Source organism: Drosophila elegans, unplaced genomic scaffold (assembly GCF_018152505.1).
Source record: "Drosophila elegans isolate 14027-0461.03 unplaced genomic scaffold, ASM1815250v1 contig_814, whole genome shotgun sequence".
NCBI classification, from domain to species: domain Eukaryota; kingdom Metazoa; phylum Arthropoda; class Insecta; order Diptera; family Drosophilidae; genus Drosophila; species Drosophila elegans.
The window spans coordinates 20,718,036-20,741,570 of NW_024546167.1; the positions used below are offsets into that span (position 1 = coordinate 20,718,036).

Sequence of the window (23,535 nt, forward strand, 5' to 3'; positions counted from 1 at the left end):
CACTGCCGTTTCCGGTGGTTCCGCCGCTTCCGCTCAGCGGTCGTAAATTTCAGCATGCATTGCAGTGCCGCTTTTGCATGTCCTCCATCCAGCAACCTTCCAGTTTATTATTTTATCGGAGGCGAGTCTTCTGCACTCCGTTGGAGCTGCCAATTGTCATCGCCAGACTTCCAAGTCCGCGCTCGCATTCTGGCCATCCTGATAGACCGACCTTCCTTTGCTTTGTCAGCCCTTGTATCCTTTCAGAAATGATTTGTTTGGCCGCCTGCAGTTGGCTTTCTTTTTTTTTTCCTTGGCCAAAGCGCGATAAATCAACACTTGCCGCAGACACACCCTCGTTCTGGGTGACCCCACCGACCGGCCTGAGCTTGCGGATTACTATGCATTAGTACGAAATTAGAACTATTATATTTATAGCGCAAATAGTCAGCACATCATTTCTACAGCGCCCAGGTAAAAGGCAAAAAGCAAAAGGGGTACAGAAAAAAATAAACCCGCAAAAACCTAAGCTCTTATGTACATCTGAAAAAAATGCATAGTTTCCTAAAATAATTATCTTAAAAAATATAAGATTAATTTAATCAAGAATTTACTTTAATTACTCGAAATTATGATCTTATGTTATTTTAGACACATTTACTTTTTATGACCTTACATTTTTAACATTAGCGATATTATAATAGGGATATTTACGTTTTTAACTAAATTTTCAACTCTTATAACTTTCTATTGGAATAGATATAGAGTTCAGACCTTAACACTTTTCTGTTTGAGAATCAACTACAAACAGTAATTAACTATAAGGATTATTAAGAATGTTGTATACCCAATAGTTTTAATAGTTTGGTTTCTTTGGAAATGTGTGTGTCTACCTACTAATTTAAAGTTTATTTAATGATACATCTTCTATGTTTTTCTCGTGGTGTATCCACCGAGCCATTAGACACGCCTAGCAGTCACTGTCTGGCGTTGGGCTGTAATAAAAACATAAAATGTTGCACATTATGCAAACAAACTCACATGCACAGTGGTCCGCACCCACACACACATTTTAGCTTTGGCGATGGCGCCGCATGTCTAACGGTTTCGTTCGCCATTTACAAACACACACATGCACACGCACACTTGCACACACGAAGGACGAAGGACGAGGACACGCACACAGATACGGATGGATACCTTGTGCTAAGCAAACTTTAGGCCCTGCAGCCTCGGAGCAAAGTGTGTGTATGAGTGTGTGTGTTGGTGTGTGTGTGTGTTCGGAGAACATTAAATTTATTTGAAATTATTATTATGCGCATTTACCTAACATTTGCATAACCGTCAACGGTTTACTGGAGGAGCTTAGGTCTCCTCCTCTGCCGGCCAATTTGCGAGTGAAATGTCGACGGGAAACTGGGAAACTGGCAAACTGGGGAAACTGGGCCAAAGCAAAAGCCAAACAGCTTATAATGTGATTGAAAAGTCCGCGCGGAGTGATCTGGTGCAAAATTATTTTGCCGATTTTAAAGAGCATTAATCACGCCGCAGGACCTGGAATGTTTTGTCAACTGTTTTATGGCAAACAATATTATGCATTCGCTTAATGCGCTAGTTTATGGCTTCAACTGACCGGCATAAATAAGCAGCGGTGAAAAAATGAAAAACAGAGGCCAGCCAGCCAGCCAGCAAAAAAAAAAACAAAAAGGATATATAAAAATAAAAACATGGCGCATAAATTAAAAGCACTGCCACATCGTGCACACAAAGCTGCACACACATCGGAAAATTGTTTTAAATAATTAAATGCTGGCTCGGCACTTATTTACGCCATTTACCAAACTGTGTGCACTAGGTGTGCATGGAAAACAAGCTCAATTGGCAGTGGATTTTAAACTTAAGGATGCCCTATAAACCTAAATATATATATATACCTATAACTAATTAATTCTTGAAAAATAATAATGAACATTCTTAAAGTATATTTGATATTTATCCATATTAAGGATGGATAAATCATGACCTAGAAACTTTTCTAGTTTAGGGTAATAGTTAGTTGCCCAATTCAAAGCCCAACTCTTTTGCAAATGTTTGCGACTGAATGCTAGCATAGAGATGTTTTTATGTACGCCTTCACACAATAAAATTATATAAATATTGCACACGGGCAATGTGGCTCGCTTTTAGTTTATTTTACTGTTCGTTCATTTTATTGTGATCCGTTGATATTTTGTGTGAGTTCTCCCCTTTTTAGACTTCGCCCAGTGTAAGTGGGTTGGAGAGGACAAAGGATTGTTGGCTGGTCACCGCTTTTTCCCTGCCCTCGAAATCCACAAAGATGTCGAACTTCAAGTCGAAGATGCTTTCCTCGCTGGGTTTCATGCTGAACATGCCCTTGATTGACTCGCCCGCTTTCACAAAAAGTGGAGTTTCCAGATAGAAAACAGTTTGATTCCAGTGAGTCCAAGGTGCACAAGGTGATGTACTAAAGCTGATCCCTTGTGGACTCCAGCTAAATCCCACATCGAAGTAGGCAGCCAGGGCATGAACCCAGCCATTTCGGATGACCTTCAGTTCGTAGAAGGACTGAAAGTTGGCGGCATTTCGGGGCACACTGTAAAGGTCCAGCGATTTGATCAGGCACACCTTGCTCATCACCTGATCGCCGGTTACGTGCTCCACGACAGCCTTGGATTCGCATCTTCGCCGGATGGCGGACAGGTCAAAGCCGTGCAAATCGTTCCAGAAACCGAGGTCCTGATCCCGCCCCTTGATGGCCGCCAAATAAAGCTGCGCCGAGTCCGGAAATATGTGACCACCGGCCACCAGCCACTTGTCCCGCGCAAATATCAGCGAGTTCAGCATATTTTCCGAGAAAAGGCAATAACTGTAGCAAAAAGGTCTAAGGTTATCGGTGGGTTTAAGTAAATTACCAGAAAGAATAATAACAATGAATTGGTGGCGGAAAAAAGAGAGTATTTGAATTTAAAGCATGAATTGTGTGCAGGTAGTAGAGGTTAATTAAGTCTAACAAAATAATTAAATTATAGAAATAAAATTTGACTATAAAAATTTGACCCAAAATTTTAAAACTAACAATCACTAATGAAATGCAAGCTGATAAAAAACGTAAGAAATTCAAATATTTTAAACTAAATACATAGTTTTAAAATATCCATAGCATACCCCATCCAGTCGCAAACAATGATGTCCACCTTGTGGATATCGGCAGGCAACTCTATGTCCTCCACTTTTCCCCGCATCACTGTTACAACATCGGCATATCCATTGTCATGGACAATCCGTTCGGCAAAGTCCGTAATACTGGCCGCATCCACAGCTAGGACCCTTTTAGCGCCCGCCTTGGCGGCAAACATCGAAAGGAGGCCCATTCCGCAACCCACCTCCAGAACAGTCTATTTTTTTTTTAGGGTTTAAGGATAACTTTAGTGAAAGAGCTTTTGTTTTTTGGTAATTCTACTCTACCCACCTTATTTTTGAAGGACTCGTTGCAAATGATAGCCTCACGATATGCCTTATTTCGGACAGAATCCTTCAAGAGCCACTCCTGCACTTCAAGGCGGCCATAAAGCGTGAAATAAAGAGCCTCCTGTTGGCGATGATTCTTGAGGCGTTTCAGCGTCAAATCAACAGTACGATCTCCACTGTCACACTCCCCATAATCCTTTTCTGCCTCGTACTCAAACATTTTTTTGGACGCACAAATTATACAAAATTATACTATACGGAAATCGCACAGGTAAATAGATATCTAAGATACGGGCTAAATGGCTTATTTTGCCAGAGCTGGTTTTTCATAATTAATTCCTTAAATTACCGCCCTTCTATCCCTCCGCACGTGCATTAACTAATTAAAAAGCTCATTAGCGTACATAAATCAGCGTTATGCAGACATAAATTTCATTATTACATCCAGCCAGCTCCGCTGACCCACTACTCTGAGGACAATGGACCATGATGAGCTGTGCTGGCTTGGGAGTGGCAAACAAGTTTGTGGAGGATGCTGATGCTGATGCCGAAGCCACCGGACAAGGGATATCATTCACTTCGTCTTAGGCATCTTCTTTATCCGTCGGACACTCAGAAAACAATGTCTTCGTCTAGTCGGGTTCGCAATTATGGCCACACTGCTTCCGGACATTCCCAATTCGATTGTGGGGATGGGAATGGAAATAGGAATTGTGGACCGAGAAAGTGAAAAGTGAAAGATACCCACCCCATGCCCCCCTTGCCTTATTTTTTTTTCGTTGTCCGCCTTCGGCAGTCAGAATTCTTGACTTAAGCAGGGCACAGCAGAGCGTGAAAACATCATAAAGATGAGAAATTATTATCTGCTTCATGTCTAGGGGAGCATTTAGCTGCTCTGTTAGCGGCCCTGAATGAAATATCACATCCTGCAGAGGAATAAAAATCAGCGTCGGTAAAAAATAAACACATAAGAGAAAGAAGTAAGCAGGAAGCATCCGGAGCTCGAGCAGGAAGACAAAAGTATATACATCCACATCCACACCCGCAGACGAACGATATAAGTCGCTCGCAGCGTCAAAAAGACAATGATGAGGCAGGATGCTACCGGAATGGGTTCACAGAAAGAAAAATGTTTTATATATTTCAAATTGTCCACCAAGTGTGTCAAATGTCAATCAAGGTACGGCCAAATCCAGGTCAATAAAACTATTAATGTTTATCCATGACCTACGCACCATCAATCAATTTAACTGACAATAAATAAAAAATTTATTAAAAAAAATGAACAAATTTAACTTGACATTAATTTAAAATATCATCACTATTGCCTTATTACAAATTTAATAAAATAAAAATAGCTAAAGACAGAAACTTTATTTTAACTATAATTTCGTAACTATTGTACTTTGATAAATAATGCCAGAAAAAGTAAATGTCTTTAAAAAATACCTTTTTGTTTAAAAGTTTTTAGGAAAACCCATTTGCTAAGGTTAATCTGGCCCCAGCCTTGACAGCATTCCTTTCTTAAGTTATTCAGCAATTAAAAATACATAAACATCGTAAGTATCTTAAATGATATCTAATCATTTTTTTAACAGTGTATCATGTCTCTTTCCTGAAGCCTAAATCGGTTGAGAAATATGGAAGCTGGCAGCAAGTACAGAAAATAAAGACAGCCTCTGGTCGGCATCAAAAGTGACGAAAAATTGTAAAAATAAAATATAATGGCAACGCAGGACTTCTCTGACTCGTCCTGGACTTGGGCGATAATTTTTTATTTGTATGCCAGCCCCGTAAGCCAAAAGTGAAGGGCACTACTTCCAACCAAAAAAAAAAAGGGTGATGGTGATGGAAAAGTGGGTTGAGCCACATAAACAGGAGATACAGGAGCAAATACAAATACAAACACAAACAGAAGCACAAACACTTTGCGGCCATCGCCGTCAAGCTGCGCGTTATCCTTTGTGTAATTTCTGGTTTAATGAGGCGGCATTGGGATGGACCCGCCCACCTCCTCGCCCTCCTCCTGCCATCCTGCAAGGCCATAGGTAAGCATTTTTACACTCATACATTTTTACGAGCCAAACATTAAGTTAAAATTTGTGTTAAATATTTTATTGTTTTTATGGCCGCATGAACACCTTGCAGCGACACGAGCCGGGCAAATTATGAGATTCAAGGGGAGCTAAAAGAGACAATATTTTCAGGATTTTCTGTCCCTGGCTACACAGAAAAATAAATTGTTAAGAAATGATACTCGTCTTGATGAAATTCCGTATTTATTTGTTCTTGATACTTGAATGCAAAAGAGAGAGCAACCAGTTACCGTTTAATTAAATCTATTTTACATTATTTAATGTTAAAAACGAAAGTAAAGGAAATTGCTGTTACAAAACTTCTAAATATATATACGATTTCAAATTGGGGTGAGAGTAGCTAAATATTTGTTTCACTTCTAATAATAATTTGTATTGAAGTCTGTTTTTTTGAACTTTGGATTTTACGCATGTTTGTTTGATTTTTACTTCTTATCAACGGAATAAGTTAGCTGTCTTATCTCTCATTGCCAGGAAGTTGGTAAATCATTCTAAGATTATTTTCTATTTTAGTAATAGTGCCGCGAACTTTTTATTTTACTTTGGCGAACTATGAGTTTATTTATTAATATTTTTAATTACGCAATTGCACCTGTAACAATCGAATCTGTAGGAGATAAAATAATACTTTAATTCTATATCTTTATTAGCCAATATTTTTCAATCTTAAGAAACAAGTGTTTTTTGTTTAGACAACGGTTAGACGTTCCGGTGACTCTCTAGAGACCCAGAACTCGACACGTGCGTTCATTAATAGTTGCCAACTGTCCACAGATTGTTTCACTTATACTCGATAATCTGCGCACTTCCTGCTGACCCTCTCAGTTCAAACAAATCCAGATTTCGCCCATTATGAAATTGGCAATTAGTTGACTGGGTTGTGACAGCTGCTGAGGGCATGGCTCAGGTAGAATCGACTTCGGGCCAACATATGGCAGCTCAACGCCCTCAACCCTTGAGCGAATCGCACTTGACAGCCGTGAAGCGTCGACTTGTAGACGAATAAAACACTCTGGAAGGCATTCACCTGACGACTGAAGTCACAAATTAGTGATTGCATTGGCTCTCTGGCATATCTGTATATATATATATAGACCTATTAACGGACCAAAGTGAATTATGATTACGGGATAGCATGCATGAGTTTATGGCATGCAGTAGTATAGTAGCCCCCGAGTATTTGGAGATTTATTGCAGCTAAAAATCAACGCTAATATAATGCATAAATCAGAGTGCTTAAGTGAACGTATATTAGGTATTTGCCAGTGCACTAGAAGGAAGTCCTCCAGTAAAGGTCCTGTGAACCAAGTGAAATTCAGCGAAAACGAAACATTTTGGCAAAGTCGTTGGGTGGCAAAAAGTGGGTGGTTTCGGGTGGATTTGGGTGGCAATACAGCGAGAGAGAAAGGTTAGCATATTGAGGGCGTCTCTCTGAAGTTTCTCTCTTAATCTCTTTTGCAGATAAGCGCAGGCGCTTTCATTTTCCACCTTCCAGTCGCGGAGTTTTCCTCTCTCGCACACACCGCCTGCAAAAAGGGAAATATTTGGCAGTCAAACACGGGGAAACTGGGTTTTCTCGGCCACCGCAGCAGATGTTGGCTAATTAAAGCATTACAAAACGTAGGTCAGGCTCGCAAGAACCGTGAGAACTTTATGACTGTCCACAAAGTGACGATGCAAATGGTACATCATGATGCATTCTTCCAAATGCAGGTAGAACCTCAACTCAGAGATCACAAATAATGGACCAAAGCATTCCCAGGCATAATTAAAAACCCATTTAAGAAGGGGGTTCGCTTTGGCTCGGTTTGCTCAAATTATCCAATTATCTGGCCCATGGCAGAGGTTACGGTTCTATGGCTACTCAAACAGAAATGTTTCGGGTGTTTGGCACTTAACACATTTCCACATGGCTTCAGTTTTGGCTTTTTAAGCTGGCCGCGCAGGCCCATTTCGCCCTTTTGCTGAGCGCCAAGCGAGTGTTGAGTTGGGAGTTTGCGGAGAAACTGGTTTTTGGGTCACAAGCGAAGGGCTCGACAGTGTCGAGAACAGGTAAACTCGAGATAATTATTCAATGAAGCCGAGGGAGGCCTACAGATAAAAAAAACTGTTTGTAAGCCAATTAGATTCATTAAAATTTACTTATAAACTAGAATTTTTACGGAACTTGCTATAGTACTTAAAATTCAATAAAATAGCTTTTATTCTGAACCAATTATAGGGGACACCTTAAAAATGTTGTGATGTTAGTATTTAAAAAAAATACATTTCACCAAATAAAGTTTTCAATATATTACTATATTTACTGCCAAAAATGGAAATTCCTAGGTGATGAGATAAATATTTTAAGCCGTAAATATGTTATATAAAATATATTGCATTTGTAAATTTAGTTTTGTTAAAATAAGTGCCAAAGGATTAATTTTTAAAGGTGTCATAAAATCACACATATTATTGTTAGTTATGTTTCTTAGTAAATGTTATTTTTTTTACTAAGCCGACTATAACGATTTAAGCAGTTTGTACTTAAATTAAAACTTGAAAATTTCAACTTCCGTGATAATTTATAAACATTAATATTTATTTTATTCAATATTAATCTTATTTAATAAATATTTTAAGTAACTATTTTTTTGTGCACTCCGCGCTGAGTTCTCGGGCTCTCAGTTCTCTGTGGTCCGGCGGAAAGCGATGTCAAAGGGTTAGAACAGGTTCGCTGGCAAATTCCCTCTCGGCCCAAAAACCGAAACCGAATCGGAAACCGAACCCGATTTGGCCAGCATCAGAGGAATATAAGAGAAATATGCTGCGCACATGCCCTCTCTTTCGCCCCGAAACAACTCTCTCTATCTCTCTCTCGCATTCACTCTCTCTCGCTGTTTCTGGTAAGAGTGCCTCTATTTTACTGACGCAGATTCAGTACTCAATTGTTGTTCTACCACGGCGTACGTGAACGCGGACGAAATCCGTAAACTCCATATAGGCAATCTAAAAAATCTCATTTCAAATCGCAGCGTTTAGTGGCTGTAAGTGCTGTCTCGCTCTCGCCTTTTTACCTCTGTGTGGGTGTGTTTGTGTTTGTGTGCTTAGGAAAATTGTACAAATTATGGATACGAAATTTAATGCAAAATCATAAGTGAAAACAAGAAAGAAAAACAAAAAACGGGCGGCAATCAAGCGGAACATCAAATCACCACCCAGAAAAAAAGGGGTGGTGATGGGAAAAACGCTCTCCCATTTGTGCGTGCGTTTGTGTGTGTGTATTTGTATACAAGTGGAAATGCGCTCGCGTTTTCGGCACTTTTCACGTTCCTTTTGGGCCAGAATCGAAAAACAGGACCACACCCGCGCGGGTGCAAAACTTGAAAATGGGGGAAAAAAAAATGCAGAAAAGCTAAAGAAAAACAGCGCTGCAAGAAAAATTCCAGTTTCCCAAAGGATCGCAAAAAGAGAGAGGCGGCAGGGATTTATAAGAGTGACTCTGAAAACTTGTACTGGCTGAAAATTCTCAAAGAAGGGGGGTTTTTTTGGGGCCAGGACAGTTGCGCAAGTGAGCAGTTCCCGTTATTGGGGACTTTTGGCCAACAAGATAACCGTTACGCATCAGCTGTTAACTTAAAAGGGAAAAAAAGAAGATAAGGTCAATATTAAATAAAACAGGCTCTAAGGAATCTGGAATATTGAACTTATATCAATTATTTTCAGTATTAATCCCTAAATTATTGCCATTAAATCTTAAAACTTCATGAAATCAATTAGAAACTGTCAAGTATGAAACTTTTATTTAAAATTAAGCACTTATTTCATTAAAATTAAGTGTCCTTTTCCTATAAACAATATATGATTAATAAGGTTTATCTTACTTTAGTTGAATACAAGCTTTACAAACTTTTCGACCTCAATGAGAAACTGCCAAATATTAAACCCCTTATTTTCCTGCTCAGCAGTTTTTCCCTGCCGCCTTGGAAAACTGGTTCTCTCTCTCTCTCTTTCTCTCTCTCTGTTTTTTGGCTCTGTGCAGCCGCCACGATTTTCCAGCGAGCCGTTCGACAGACCCGTCAGTCGGAGTTTTCAAAAAACGGCAATTGGTGTGGCGGTAACGGCAACGCACAGCTGTGAGTTTCAGTTTCGGACCTGTGATTTTTGTTGCCCGAACAAAGAAATGGGAAAACAGTAGGAGGATGCTAATATAAAGCACCTCGTCAAGTGACAATTATATAATGTATGGCAGAGAAACAAAGGCGTAACCTCCTTTTTTTGTGAACCAGCGTATATGACTCACGTGTTTCAGTGTGTGTGTGTGTTTGAGTGTGCCAGTGAATTCATAAAAGCCAAAGGACCTTCTCATTTTGTTGACCAGACGCGACAATTACCACATCAAAAGCGAAATACCCATACAATATTCCTATTTTTATGCCGTATTGATTTTATTTGTTGTGCATAAAAGCCGCGCCTGTGTGTTTATGTTCGGTCCTCATATCGCCATTCATTTTACGCCTTATGTCTTATGCTTTTTCCTTCGTTCTGTGCCTCATACCATTCAACATTCACCATTTCCCTCAATCAAATAGGAATAACATAAAAATCCTTTGTGCAGCCCCACGTAAAAAGTCAACGGTTTCAAAGTCCTCCGTCAAAAGGCATCCATACGCCCAGTGTACTCGAAAGAAAGTGTCATAAAGCATGCGATTATCCTGTAAACAAAGTGTAAAACGCGCCCGACTCCAATAAACGCCGAAAAAGAAAGGCAAACAACAAACAACTCCCGGATTTTACGACTTGAGCAATCAATTCCGCTGGTCACTCGGGGATTTGAGGACTCGCAGGACTCGCAGGATTTACAGGACTTGCAGGACTCTAGGATTCCCAAGTACACAACTATAGAATCGAATCCTGAGCACGTCGTATAATGATTGCGCAAGTGAGGTGAGTCACCCATCAAGGCAAACATCGATATTCTGAAATGGGCGGTCAGAAAGCACTCCTCGGGGAAAACTAAAACGTAACTAAAACATAGGCAGGCAGGCACACTACACAATATTCTAGGGAAAAGCCATCATAAACTGCACATACACCACACACACATCGAACAAAACAATCAAATACTCCATAGTCCGCAGGCTAGAATTTAATTAAAATTTATGAAATTTTCAATTACATTGGCAAGTGTAAATAAGTGCGAGTGCGGGCCCAATTCAATTACGAAGTATCTGAAAGGCCAGGAAAAACACTCTCTCTCTCGGCCGAAAAACAAACAACTAAAAACTGGGCCAGAAAGCACAGAAAACAAACGGCAAATGCCAGGCGGGAATTGAAGGGATCGGGATCGGTTTTTGGCGAGAGGGGATTCCGATTGCGATTGCAGTTTGCAGTTTTCAGTTTCCAGTGGTGGTGGAACAAGGCAGCTTGATTGGTTTTGTGGCTTGGTATCATCCACATCTTCCCCAGACTTTCAGACTTTCAGACATTCAGGCTTCAATGGCGACAGAATGGAGGGACAGATGGTCAGTGCGTTGCAAAATAACGAAGCAGCAAACATGTGTAACCGATGACGACCAAGACAAAGGCAAAGATAAGACCAGAAGGGTTATTAGTGGTTCGGGGGTATCAGGAAATTGCAATTCCCATACAGGGAACTGCGTTTTGCGCTTCACTTCATCCGCTTCTTGGCAATCATTTATTCGAATTTCCCCTTCGATTTTGCCCTTTTTTTTGTTGATGCTGATAAATGAAGTCGTTGTTGGGCTAACGCCATTGAAGAAAGGCCCCCATAAAATTTCGGGCCTCTGTGTCTGTCTTTTGGAGTCCCTGAAATGCCAGCAATCATCTTTGGATCGATTGCCCATTATATCGTAGTGCATGGCAGATATTTACATGTACGCAAAGGCTGGAAGTGGGTGCTTGCGTGACTGCCGACTAAGGTCATTCTGTAACCTATTCAAACGAGTTACGACCTCGCTTAGCGGCGATAACGATAACAATAACGATAACGACGATTACTATGCTCTCGCACGAATGCAGTCAAAAAACTGACGCGCAATAAGTGTAAACATAAACAAGAAATTGGGGCCAATAGCTTCGATGATCGAATGTACATATACTCTGTTGCTGAAGATTTCACCGTGCAAGCATATAAATATGTTTTTAAGTTTTTTTTTAAAAGTCAAAATGTTTTTAAAAATGGTAAGCCTTTTAAGTGGTCTTTAAAATTTATTAAACCTAATGCCAAAACTTTTACTAATTTGGATGGTTTAATTAATTAATTAATTTAAGAAAAGCACATCTGTAAATGCAAGAAAAATGTAATTTAAGGTATCAAAAACATTTTTTTATAGAGTTCAACATGCCACAAAACTTTCATTGTTTGTTTTAATATTTTCAACCTAATTAAACCAAAATTAATGTTAACTAATGCAAAGGTAACATTAACAATAACAAATGGAGAGTACCCTTCATTTTGGGTTCCAAAGTAAGGCACCCAATACAAAACAAAAGCAATGATGCGGGGAACGGAAGTTGTGGTCAGTCAGTCAGTGAGTCTGCTTATAGTTTTTTTTTTGTAGTTCAGTTCGCTGGAATTTCTTAGCTTCGGGGTCCGAGTCACAGAGATTATCCAACAAAATGTGAACCAACGTGAGGCGGCCTGAGAACTTTATCAGCGTCTTTTGTGTTTTGAGTATACACACTACACACAACACACAGCACACTCCACATAAAATTCTCTCGATCTCGGACAACTCCAGAGTTGGCGCCCAAAAAAACTGGCGCACATAATGAGACCGAGCGAAACTCGAGCCCAAAACACAAGTCCGAGATGAAGGCGTAGAAGTTTGGGTTTGGGACGGACGACGGGGAATTTGAGATCGGCTTACACTTGGAGTTGTACATACGGGTTATGTTATGTACATCATCGGACTTCAGTTGTATAAGAGAGGAGCTGACTCTGACTCTGACTCTGGCTTTGGCTTTGGCTCTGGCTCGAACTTGTTTTTCTTTTGCTGCGATAGATACACAGAATTTCCTGCAGCAGCCGTTTGTTTGGTTCCTGTATTGACGTCAGATGAAAACACGAAATGCAATTTGCAGTCGACGATCTTGGTGCAATGGCAGCACAACAGCAGACAGGTAGAAAAACACAGGAAAAAAGATTGGTGTGCCATAAAACATTGGAATTTTTTAAGCAGTATTATATCAATTTATATCAAACCAAGGAACTATACAAATTCATTGGACAGCAGAGGCATTTAAATCTTTTTTCCCAACTTTGGTAATAAATGTGTAGTTAATTTCGATTTTTAATTAATTTTTAATGGATAAAACATAAAAATCTACTAAAAGGTTGCCTTTTTTTACTGTGCAGGGAAACCAACTCTTAAACATTCCCACACATTACGCTCAGGTGAAATGGAGTTGGGCGGGATAGTGAGTGGTGGTTCATGGTGGAAGCACCACATGCAGGGCTTCGCCAGAAGGTGCACCACTCATCACACCTCTATGCACCACTCACCCACATCCTGGTGACGCTTTGTTCTTGCCTCTTGTTTTTGGTTTTGTTTTTGTTTGTGTTTTTCTGTAGGGTTTCTACACTTCATTGGCAGTGAAGCGTTAAAATTGACCCAGTTGCTGATTTATTTTTACAGCTCTTCGGGTTTGGGCAGTGCGAGGTGGAGTCGTGGGCACTTCTCCTGAAATTGGATGGCCCGGCAAAAATAATTCAAATTGAAAAGGAGGAAAAAACAGAAACGCAAAAACGTAAAAACAATGCGAATTTGCGTTTCCATTTAAATGCATGAAAAATACGTATTTCTGAATATTCGAGCAGAGCAGTCGGCACGATCTGAACTCCACATTGCATCGAATCGAATCGAATCGCTTTAAGGTCTTCAAGCTCCGTGCACGAATGCATTTTCAATTTGCTTGCTTAAAATTCCCGAGTCGAGATGGCTGAGAGGAACAACGAAATAGCAAGCTTGCAGTTAAAGTTGAAAATTGTTTGCATTTTTGCGCTTGCGATAAAAAAATAAGTACTACACTGGTGGTATATGGAAAGGCCCTCCTTTTCCCAAGCAAAAACTAGAGAAAAAAAACAAAGCGGAGACAACTTTTTGCCGTCCCTCTTTTTGTCTCGTTGTTACTTCTCTTTTAATAACTATGCGGGCTGCTTTTTGTTTTCTTACGTCCAAACTTCTGGCCTAGAAAAAGGGGGTTGTGGAATTGCCAAGCGGAAAGAAGCTAAAAGTTTAAGTGCAAAGCCGGAGAAATTAAAATATTTCCATACTGCAAGTGGGCAGGGGACTTAACTTAAAGTTTCACATTTGAATAAAATGTAACGAAATTGTGTGTGGGTCATAAAATGGTTAACCAATTCAAAGGCCTCCGAAAAGGCAGAACAAAACAGAACAGAGCAGAGCCCTAAACAATTTTCCCAGAAGTGCTGGGTGGTGTTCATTATTTCGTAGCGGCCATTTAAGTAATTTGCCACACTTGTCGCCGGCCATTAGGCCCCATTAAAGCGCAATCAGAAATCGTGTTTCCCCTCTGCCATTTTACCATTTCACTACCATCACCATACCACTCCTTGACCAGCACTCGAGTATCAACGAATGAACAACGAAAAAGTTGCCAAAGTGTTGCCAATGCACGAACCCTTTTTATTAGTTTTGAGATATCGACAAGCAGAGCAGCAGGAGGGCCCAGGCCCAGCTTTTAATAAGGACATTCAGGCCACAGCGGCAAATAGTTCAATGGACTCGTCAAATCGACCGTTTCGATGGTATTGGTGGGTATTTTTCGCCCGCGAATTTTTCCTTTTCGTGTTTGTGTTGGGCATAAGACGCAGCTTAGCCAGGAAAATCAATATCCTTTGTAAGGACCTGACTGCGCTGGCTGAAAAATGTTTGAGTTAAAAAAAAATAAGTGTCCACCCACTCGCTTTTTTACCGTGCACGGTGCAAAGAAATAGAATATATTATACAAATACCAAGGATTTATATTACCAAAGCCAGCAAGGCAGACAACCAAGGACGAATCATCTCCCATTTCTGAATTTATTTAAAGCATTTGTGAGTGCTTTTAGAACCACGTTTTCTTTTCAAGTGTTTATAAATTATTTGGATTTCAATTAAAAATATGAGTTGGTCTTAAAACATTTTATGGAAGCCACATTTAGGTTATATAATACCAAAGTAAAGTATTCGGCTCTTGATAGCATAGGTATATTTCAGTAACATGATTTAAAATTAATGCATCTATGACATTAAAACTAAATAATTTAAAACGACCTAGTACTGAATGAAAAATAAGCATAATAAAAGAATGGAACAGACATCCGAGTTATACAAGATATTTAAATTTTAATTTAATACATCCAATGTTTTGACATATTTAACAAAAGACTTATTCAAGTTTTATATTAACAAAGTAAAATAATCGACCGTTGATAGACTATTTTTTGTGGAAATACAGAAGATTGCTGAGATTGTTTAGATTTCAAATAACACGATTCTTAGATATTTTGTTCTTAAAAAAATACTTTATTAAACCTGCTCAAATAATTTAAAATAAATGTTTCCTTACAAAGTTAGTTAAATATTGTGAATGTTTTTAGGGGCTAATACCAGAGTACCAGAGTAAAGGTATAAGCTTAAAAATCTTAGTTTATTTTCTAGCTTATTATTTTTTGTTGACTCTTTTCGAGTTTAAGACCTCCTTAGTTGGCTCTCTGTAGAAAACAAACATCTGCATCTGGTCAGGCAAGGAGGTTCCTGGCGCCGTTGTTTACTTATTCAATTTGGCGCTGTTTGAACTGCGCTGATATGCCCATTATAAGGTGCCCTGCTTATGCTTCATTCGCTATCGAGTGTACGACCTGCTCCATGACGTATACGTAATTACGTTTGTCGCTCGTTGGCCTCGCCCCGTTGCGATTGCCACTTTAAAGCATGGAAATTTATTTATTGCATAATGGGAAAAGTTAAGCACTTCAGTCATGATTTGCCCCCTTGTCTCCCCATTCATCTCCATCTTGTGCTATTCAACTCGCAGCAGCATTTCATTTGATGCAGAGACCAAAAGACGTGCGTAAACAGGGTGGCCAGGATACTGGGATCCTGGGTGCCTGGGTGACTGGGTGCCTGGCATCCTGCTCCTTTAGCCAAGGAGCTGGGCGTCGAGTGCTAAACTTTTTTGCCCGAATCGCGTTTGGCTTTTTTCTCTCCCCCAAACTCGAAATCAACTTTATGCGAGGCAAAGGCAGCAAAGTTTATGGTCATGTCCGATGGTTGGGGGTCGGGAAAAAAGGGGGGGCTGCACCGATAAAAAAAAAGGTGCTAAAAGAAGTTTAAATAGTGAAAGCAAATAAATATCTATCTATAGTAATGCAAAAATTGATATTACAATTTTTACACTTTTGTGGGCAAAATAGATTTAAAATGGTTTGCTTTAAAAGCAGAATACAACAAATTTGAAATGGTTGTTGTTTTGCAGTGAAAGCCACAAATATTTAAATTGAATATTAATTACTCGAACTTACTACCTTTTTTGTATCAGTGATGCAAAAAGAGGAGTTTCGTGGGGTGGCCGTTCATTAGCGTTGCCATTACATTTATTTATTTTTCTTCATTCCGTTCTGTTTGGCTGTGCGCAGGATGTCTGATATACTGCTGGCATATCAGCAGCAAGGGGAAAACATCCTTCCTCCCCTTACAGTGAGTCCGAAAAGTCTAGAGCGGAGAGAAGCTGACTAAAGTCCTCTTTAGTTAGTGTGAGAGCTTTAGTTTCAACAAGTTTTTAAAAAGTTAAATGAGACAGACACAAACTTCACGTTATAGTGAAGAGGGATTCCAGCAGCTAGGACAGTAATCAGTAAGAAAATTCTATGGCACGCATGTCTGCAGCTATTAGAAGACAGCCCGCACATCTACACTCGAATTTGCGGTGGAAAAGTTCAAGATTTTTTCTCAAGCACTTTGGCAGCTGGATTTATGTGAATTCAGACAGACAGAAAGGAAAATGAATACAAAGCGAAGGGCAGAGGCAGAGGCAGACCAAACCGGGATGGAAAAGTTGGCTAAATTTTCACTTCCGCCTCCGCTTTTCCTTTGCGCCTCCTTTGATATTCCACTTGTCCATTCCATTCCATCCGCCGCCGCCGCCGACTGCATAAATAATAACACAAACTTTTATTATTAATTTTGCTTAATCGAAATGCCGCAATTAAGCATGAAGCATAAAAGTTTTCCCTCCCCATCCTCATTCTTTGTCCGCGGCCTCTCCCTTCTCCTTTTTGCATTGACGCGCAGCTGACCTCCCCCGTCCCCACTTTTTTAAGTTTTGCGGAATAATTTTGCACTTTTACTCCACCGAATATATTTTGCAAGAAAAAGTTGGACGGGCGCTGCTGCGTTTTCTTTGCCACAAAAACAGAGAGCGCGCAAAAGTTTTGTGCACTTTCAGAAATATTATTAAGAATTTAATTGCTTCAAAAAGCAAAGTTTTCTGAGCAGCGCCACGCCCGTTGAGGAAAATTTCTGAAAATTGTAAAACGAATAAAGCGATAATCATTGCGGCCAAGAAGAAATTGTCGAGTCATATGGCCAAATACAATGACCAATAATAAATAAGCCTCACACAAGTGAAACAATCCATTACGAAATTGTTATGGTCACAAAAGGCTGTTGCTGCTGCTGCTGCTGTGTGAATGAAAATTTGTTGCGTAATAGGTGACCGCCCGGTGCCTCCGATAAGAAAGTGAAAACTAAATGGGAGGCACAAATACAAATAAATTGTAAAAAGTATAAAGCGAACGATACACACAAAACCAATGCTCGTCGTCTCATTTCCTGCCCGTTTTCATCGCACAGAGCACACGTCTGCCGGAGTCGGGTGAAATTAAATTTCAAAGGCCCGGGACCATTAGACGGCCCATTACAGCTGCCCCCTCGCCTTTTTGTTCAGCTACTGTCTGTCTGTCCAGTCCAGTCCAGTCCAGTCGTGTCCTGCCCCCAGGAACCCAAGGAACCCATGAACCCAAACCCCAAAACCCGCCCACTTTTAGGGCTGGACACAGGAACCCGCAAACATCCTGTTGATGTCAGCAAATTTTATTTATTTGTGGTTCGTGTTGTATTACAGCATTTTAGAGCAATTAAAATTGTACAATGGCCAGGGCATTTTGCATGGAAGAGTCTGCCCAAAAAAAAGAAAAAAAAACGACTTGGCCACAGTCTATTTGGCCGCATTTTTTAGATCATTTAGCGGCCAAAAGTGCCTAATGATATATTGACTTTACCTGCCCACGCCTCCCGTTTATGTTTCAAACTTTAATGGCTGTTCTTGGTCTAATTGCCCGCGGCGGGAAGGTAAAACTCATTAGATTAAGTGATAGCATTTCTCTTTATGGCCCTATATCTCGCCGCGAATTAGCTGGCCATTGAAAAATGGCCAAGGATGCTGGTTGCCCAGAAAAAAAAAAAGAAAAAGTAAGTAGAAAAGTCCAAGTGGAAGTGGTTTTCCCCCATAATATCTCTAATTCAAATGGCCGAGAATTGTCAATGCAAAAGCTGCTAGGAAATTGCAACTGCTTACCATTGTTATGTCGTTTCTGGCCTACTTCTTCAGAGCCCCTTTTGGTTTTTCTGCTTCGCTAACAAGCTTACGGACGGATGGCCTACAGGCTCATTTCCCAAATGTAAGCCAAAAAGGGGGCCTCGTTCCATTTTATTAAAGTTTCAAGGCTTACTACGCGGCGTATGAGTGATACTAAAAACGAAGCAACAGCAATTCAACGGCAGAAGGACACATTCTAAACACTCGTCGGACTTTGGCACTTACACAGAGAATATTAATTCTGTAACTATTTCTAAAACAGTATTTAAAAATAAAACAACAAATGATGATTTTATAAAAAAAATCAATTGAAACGATTGTGAAAACGAGAAAACGTATCAGTAAAGATATGTACTTTATTGGGTTGCAAATGTTTATTTCTAGATCAAATCAGAGTCAGAGTTTTTGACCATTTTGGTAGTATAAATCATTGGTGATTGTATAAAATACAAAAATGTTAGATAAAAAAATGGAATTAGAACAATTACTTTAAGAATTTTTATTTATAAACCCAAATCATATATATATATGAAATTGGAATATAAATGTTCGTTTTAGTAAGTTGATATATATTTAATTGGTTGTCACAGTTTTTGTTACTTGTTTTTTTTCTCTGCAATAGTAAAAAACACGCATATGGAATGGGATTCTCTTTGCAGTTTTCACCGAACAATGTGCAAAAGTTGTAAAATTTGTTGTTTTGCGCCAAGGGGCGCACACCCAAGATACATACACAACACTCAGACTCAGGGGCGAAAAACGAAACGAAAAACTCGAGGGCCTGTCGAAATGTCTTGGGGTGTGGCAGCGACAAGTCCGTGAAGAAGTCCGGAGTCCAGAGTCCGGAGTCCTTAGTCCGGAGTAGGCACTCGCCTTTATTGGAGTGCAATGAGCTGTGGCCTGGGTCTCTCGTCGTCCTGTGTTCCCAAAGTTGTTGCGCACAACATGCTTAATTAGTTTCTGAAACCAAAAGGGGCCTGTGGTTCTGGGGGTTAGAGGTCATGCCGGCATATCCTGGCCATGTGTGAGCACACCAAGTGAAAATAATTTGCGGCTTCCAGTTTCGGTTGGCCAGCGAGGGTTTTTAATTAAAAGTGCCTGTGCTACCATCCGCCATCCGCAATCCGCCAGCCTCCATCGTCCCATCCATCATCAGCAAGCCCCAGAACGTAATGCAAATGAGCGCCAAGTAGCCGCCGCCGCTTCCATGGACGCAGGAAGATTCGCATTGGAGATGCGGTTGCTGTGTTTACGGCGGAGTCCAGAACCCTGAATCCCGAATCCTGTGCCGTGTGTTCAGCCAACCAAAAAGCACCAGCAAACGGCGGCGGAAGCGGATGCCATAAACTGCTGCCACCGCACGGGTCGAAAATAAAATGGCTGCCGTGCGGGAAGCGGCTTTCAGTGAGTCATACACTCAAAAAAAAAAACCGCAAAACTCTTAAGCATTCTATCTTTGAAACTGGGAAATATTGTGCAAAAATCAACATGTGAGTTACCACGTTATTCAGTTAAGAATCCAAGTAAATATATATTTTTTAATATTTTAAAATCGTTTTCATAGCTTTCGGATTAAGGCCAATTTTAAGTGCTACTAAAATAATTTCTTTTTGTGCATAGAAATGTGCAGCGGGCCCCATGACGAATGCTGGTCCACGGGAAAGGGCTCAAAGTGGAACACACACACATTTTAATGACAACGACGTGGCCGACAATTCAGTTATGGGTCTCATGGCACACCCAGCACAACTCACAAAAACGAAATTGGGCTAGAGGGGTGAACCAATCAACTGATTTAGTGCACAATGGGTGATGGGCTGTCCTCATGCTCATCCTGTTCGTCCTGGGGTATCAGCAAATGCAATTCGTTTGCTGATTTGTCATTGTTTGGTATGCCGGTATGCCGACTGGGCTGTCCCCACAGCTCAACTTGAGCTGATTTACAAATGAAATCATACGCCATGGCGGGCATTTCGGTAATGAAAATTCAGCCATAGGGGAAATCATTTTTCCGGCTTTTGTTCTATTTTGGTTGTGTTTGGTTGTGTGCCTCTGCCTGTGCCTCCGCCCATGCATCCTTTTTTGGCAAACAGGACGAGTGAGCAGGCACCGCACACTTAATGCGATTTTTGCTGCTTGCTTGTTGCCTGGGCTTTTAGTTTTGTTGTGGTTGGAAAGTAGAAGGATGAGGATGTGGATGTGGAGCCCAGTAGCGTTGTGGGATTCGAGTGCGCTCTATAAATAAATTTCGTTTTAATAAACTTGTCATAATGGCGCTGTGCGCTGGCAGCGCAAAAAGTTTTAATAACGCTCCACAAACCTTGACGTTATTAAAATTTTACATGTCATGCCAGAAAGGATTAAATTCAACGCACAAGCACAAGGGCTTCCTGTGCGTGTGTGAACTGTTCTCGTCTCTCAACTCTCCTTTCTCCACTTTCCACTTTCACCGGATGTATTAAGTTATGCATTAAAATGGCACTAATGACGTTTATACAGCTCTGTCAGCCACGAAAAACTTTCCACGCACACAACACATCCTGAGGGAAGCTTTCCTCGAGTTACTTAATTGCAGTGACAACATTGAATGACGAAAAAAGCAAAGGCTTTTCACCCCTTTTGCTTCGCTGGCATCCCTTCAGGAATGAAAATCGCTACAAAAATGCTTTGCCTGCAATTTAAAATGTCTGTGTGGGTGGCACTGCGGCTTTTTACGGCAGCTGCTTATGTTTACGTGGCCATGTAATGACAGAGAAAACGGAAAGTCGGGGACACAGAGTTTCATTTTGTACAAATTGAGCAAATTCCGTTTAAGGCATTCCAAATAATTTAATTAAAAACACATTTCTGGCTTTGTTCTCGCCAGAACGACAGAGAATGACAAGGTATTTCCTGCTCCTTCCCCTTACTCCACCTCTCACCTCTTTTCACTGCATACTTGTGGGTGTGTCATAAAAAACACGCTCGGATGCCATTTCAATTAACTGCAGCGGTCCCAAAAATTGGTCCCTCCGATCACGATCCCTAGATAAATTACCGTGTGGAAAACTATCAAACAATGGCATACAAAATACCCCATGTCTGTGCTCCTTTTTGCCTTGGCTTCGACATCCAACACGAGTTTTACATTAAAACGCAAAGTTTTATTGCCAAACACAGCCAGGAAAAGTTTGCTCTATTTGTATAGGAGCCTTGTAAGTTTCTGGGCCTCATTCTCTTTCGTCGCACCACCCCCACCACCACCCCATCTCAATCTGCTAAGTGGTGTCCTTATCAGTTGTAGCTACAACATATTAGCTGCTTAATTTCACGGACGTGTGTGTGTGCGCGCCCAAGCAGTGTTGAAATGGAAAACTTTTGTTTATTAATTTGTCAATGGTGGCGGTCCAAGATTGTGTCTTGTCGATAAGGCTTACCTGTCTGTCTACTAAAAAACTTTTCTGTTAATATGAAATAAGATTTTGGGGGTGTTGCCTTTGCCTTTGATTTTGGAGAAAGGTTATTTTTAGAAAACTTTTGAAGTTGGGAGTCTTTAATAGTAAAGAACTTTAAAAAGTCAAAGAATAAAGCAAAACAAAACTTCTTAAGAATTATAGTTAGTTCACACATTGTCATAAGTTTCTGTGTTAAACAATAAATAAATATCTGCTTTCAGAGTGGGGTGGATTGACCTAGAAGGTAAAGAAGGAAGGATTAAGCCATGAGTTGGGAATCTTAAATTGTCAAGATCTTTAAGAAGTCCAACAAGCAATAAAGCAAAACAAAAGCTCTTAAGAATCTTAGTTAATTCACACATTGTCATAAGCTTCTGGGTTAAAAAATAAATACAAATCTGCATTGGTATATGGCAGGGTTGACCCAGAAGAGATTTTCCAGCCACTAGGGAGGTGGGTGGTTGTGGAAAGATCTCTCTGTTGACACTTGACGTCTGACACTGACGGCTGTGATGGATGACGACTGAGGGACGTGACAGTTTCATCAAGTGCAGCCAGGTGGTGCGACTGCAAGGCGTTCATTGATGACAACATTTACCGCACCGCAACAATGCATTTTCAATCCCTCTGACAAGCTCTTATCTTTTTTTTTTCTTTTTTGAACCCTTTTCAGATGACGCCACTGCCGGTGAGAAGGATACGTTAGGGGCGGCGGTGAACTATGGGAACAGAGGCATGGGCGTGTGCGCGGACCTTGGGTCTCATCGATGGTGTCGGGCATTGAGCACCCATCACAACAACACCCAGAAATCGAAGGAGCAGCAGCAAATCCAGCAGAGACCCTCCAGGAGTCCTCCAGGATCAGGAGCTATTGACACCACAACGAAGACGATTCCCGCTAGTGATACGCTGACGGCCTCGCCAGCGAAAACGGCTGCTTTCACAGTGAAAACAACGAGGAGAAGACGCCGACGACGGGCAGGCAGCAGCTCCATCTGCGTTCCCATTTGTAGCAGCAGCAGCAGCCAAAGGTCAACGATACAGGTGCTCCACTTTCTGTTGGTCTCGTTGCTGGCAGCCCTTCTAGCGAAAAATGCCCAGGCGCACAACATTCCAGGTGAGTAGTGCAATAAGTTGCTTGATTAAATTGCCACGGCAAATTGCTCAAAAGCCTCTCGACTATTCGCGGCCAAAAAATTTTATTTGAAAACTTTGATAAACTGTGTTGCATTTCATTGTTATTCTTTTTTTGCCTAGCGAATCGGCTAAAAATATCCGCTGATTGCTGCTGAAAACAGTGAAAAGGGCGCATGTGTGGAACTTGATTTTTACGCGGTGCTCGGAAAAATTTAATGGCGCACAATAAGCGGCTTACGTGCGACCAAAGCTGATTACATTTGGCAATTAGTTGACAGTTGGGCGCAGCATCAGCACCGACCAATAAACCATTGGCCAGAAAAGAGAGAGTGGAGCTTTTATTTAGGCCTCTTGAATTTTTTATTCTATGCCCTCGGCGAGCACAAAAGTTGTCCCTAAAAAGAATGAATTTATTTGAATGTTTGATCAAAATCGTTGAAGTGGATGTTTCTGTATTTTAAGTTTTTATGACAGATTTAGATTTAAGCTTATAAAACTCATATTCCAATTTCAATGTGGCGTTTAATTCCCAAATTACTTTTAAAGATTTTGCAAAGATTTTTAAATGTTATTAATTCTAAATTCCGCCTATTGAAGAATCTCTCTTCAATTTCAGACTCCTGCTGAATTCAATGAGTTGATCTTCATTCAATTTTCCGTCCTAGTTCTTGACAAAGTGGCCACTGTCTTCGCTCAATGTACCGAGACGTTTTTCGTTCTGCGCCTGTCGAGTAAATTAATTCAATTTAATTTAGCCGAAAATTGGAAAAACCGCTTGAGATTCCTTTGCCGTG

At 40.6% G+C, this 23,535-nt stretch overlaps 2 protein-coding genes across 2 annotated transcripts in view; one reads left to right on the forward strand and one right to left on the reverse strand.

Moving 5' to 3' along the window:
• Nucleotides 1-2,143: 2,143 nt before the first annotated feature.
• LOC108149320 (protein arginine N-methyltransferase 8) lies at nt 2,144-3,771 on the reverse strand. Its single transcript, XM_017276783.2, has 3 exons — nt 3,470-3,771; nt 3,166-3,395; nt 2,144-2,866 (listed from the first exon to the last, which is right to left on the reverse strand). Exons 1-3 carry the CDS (start codon nt 3,686-3,688, stop codon nt 2,230-2,232), a joined length of 1,086 nt encoding a protein of 361 aa, XP_017132272.1. The 5' UTR covers nt 3,689-3,771; the 3' UTR covers nt 2,144-2,229.
• A 4,717-nt stretch (nt 3,772-8,488) lies between these two features.
• Nucleotides 8,489-23,535, forward strand: part of LOC108149313 (protein turtle) — a 43,856-nt gene continuing 28,809 nt past the window's right edge. The window contains 3 exon segments of the mRNA XM_041710589.1: nt 8,489-8,590; nt 10,136-10,490; nt 22,278-22,721. Of these exon segments, the coding sequence (XP_041566523.1) occupies nt 22,340-22,721 (382 nt within the window). The 5' untranslated portion in view covers nt 8,489-8,590; nt 10,136-10,490; nt 22,278-22,339.

Coding starts and splice junctions, on each gene's coding strand:
- LOC108149320 (XM_017276783.2), bottom strand. CDS start 3,688: ATGTTTGAGTACGAGGCAGAAAAGGATTATGGGGAGTGTGACAGTGGA. Junction 3,396..3,469: donor ACGAGTCCTTCAAAAATAAG/GTGGGTAGAGTA, acceptor AAAAAAAAATAG/ACTGTTCTGGAGGTGGGTTG. Junction 2,867..3,165: donor ATTGTTTGCGACTGGATGGG/GTATGCTATGGA, acceptor TTTTTGCTACAG/TTATTGCCTTTTCTCGGAAA.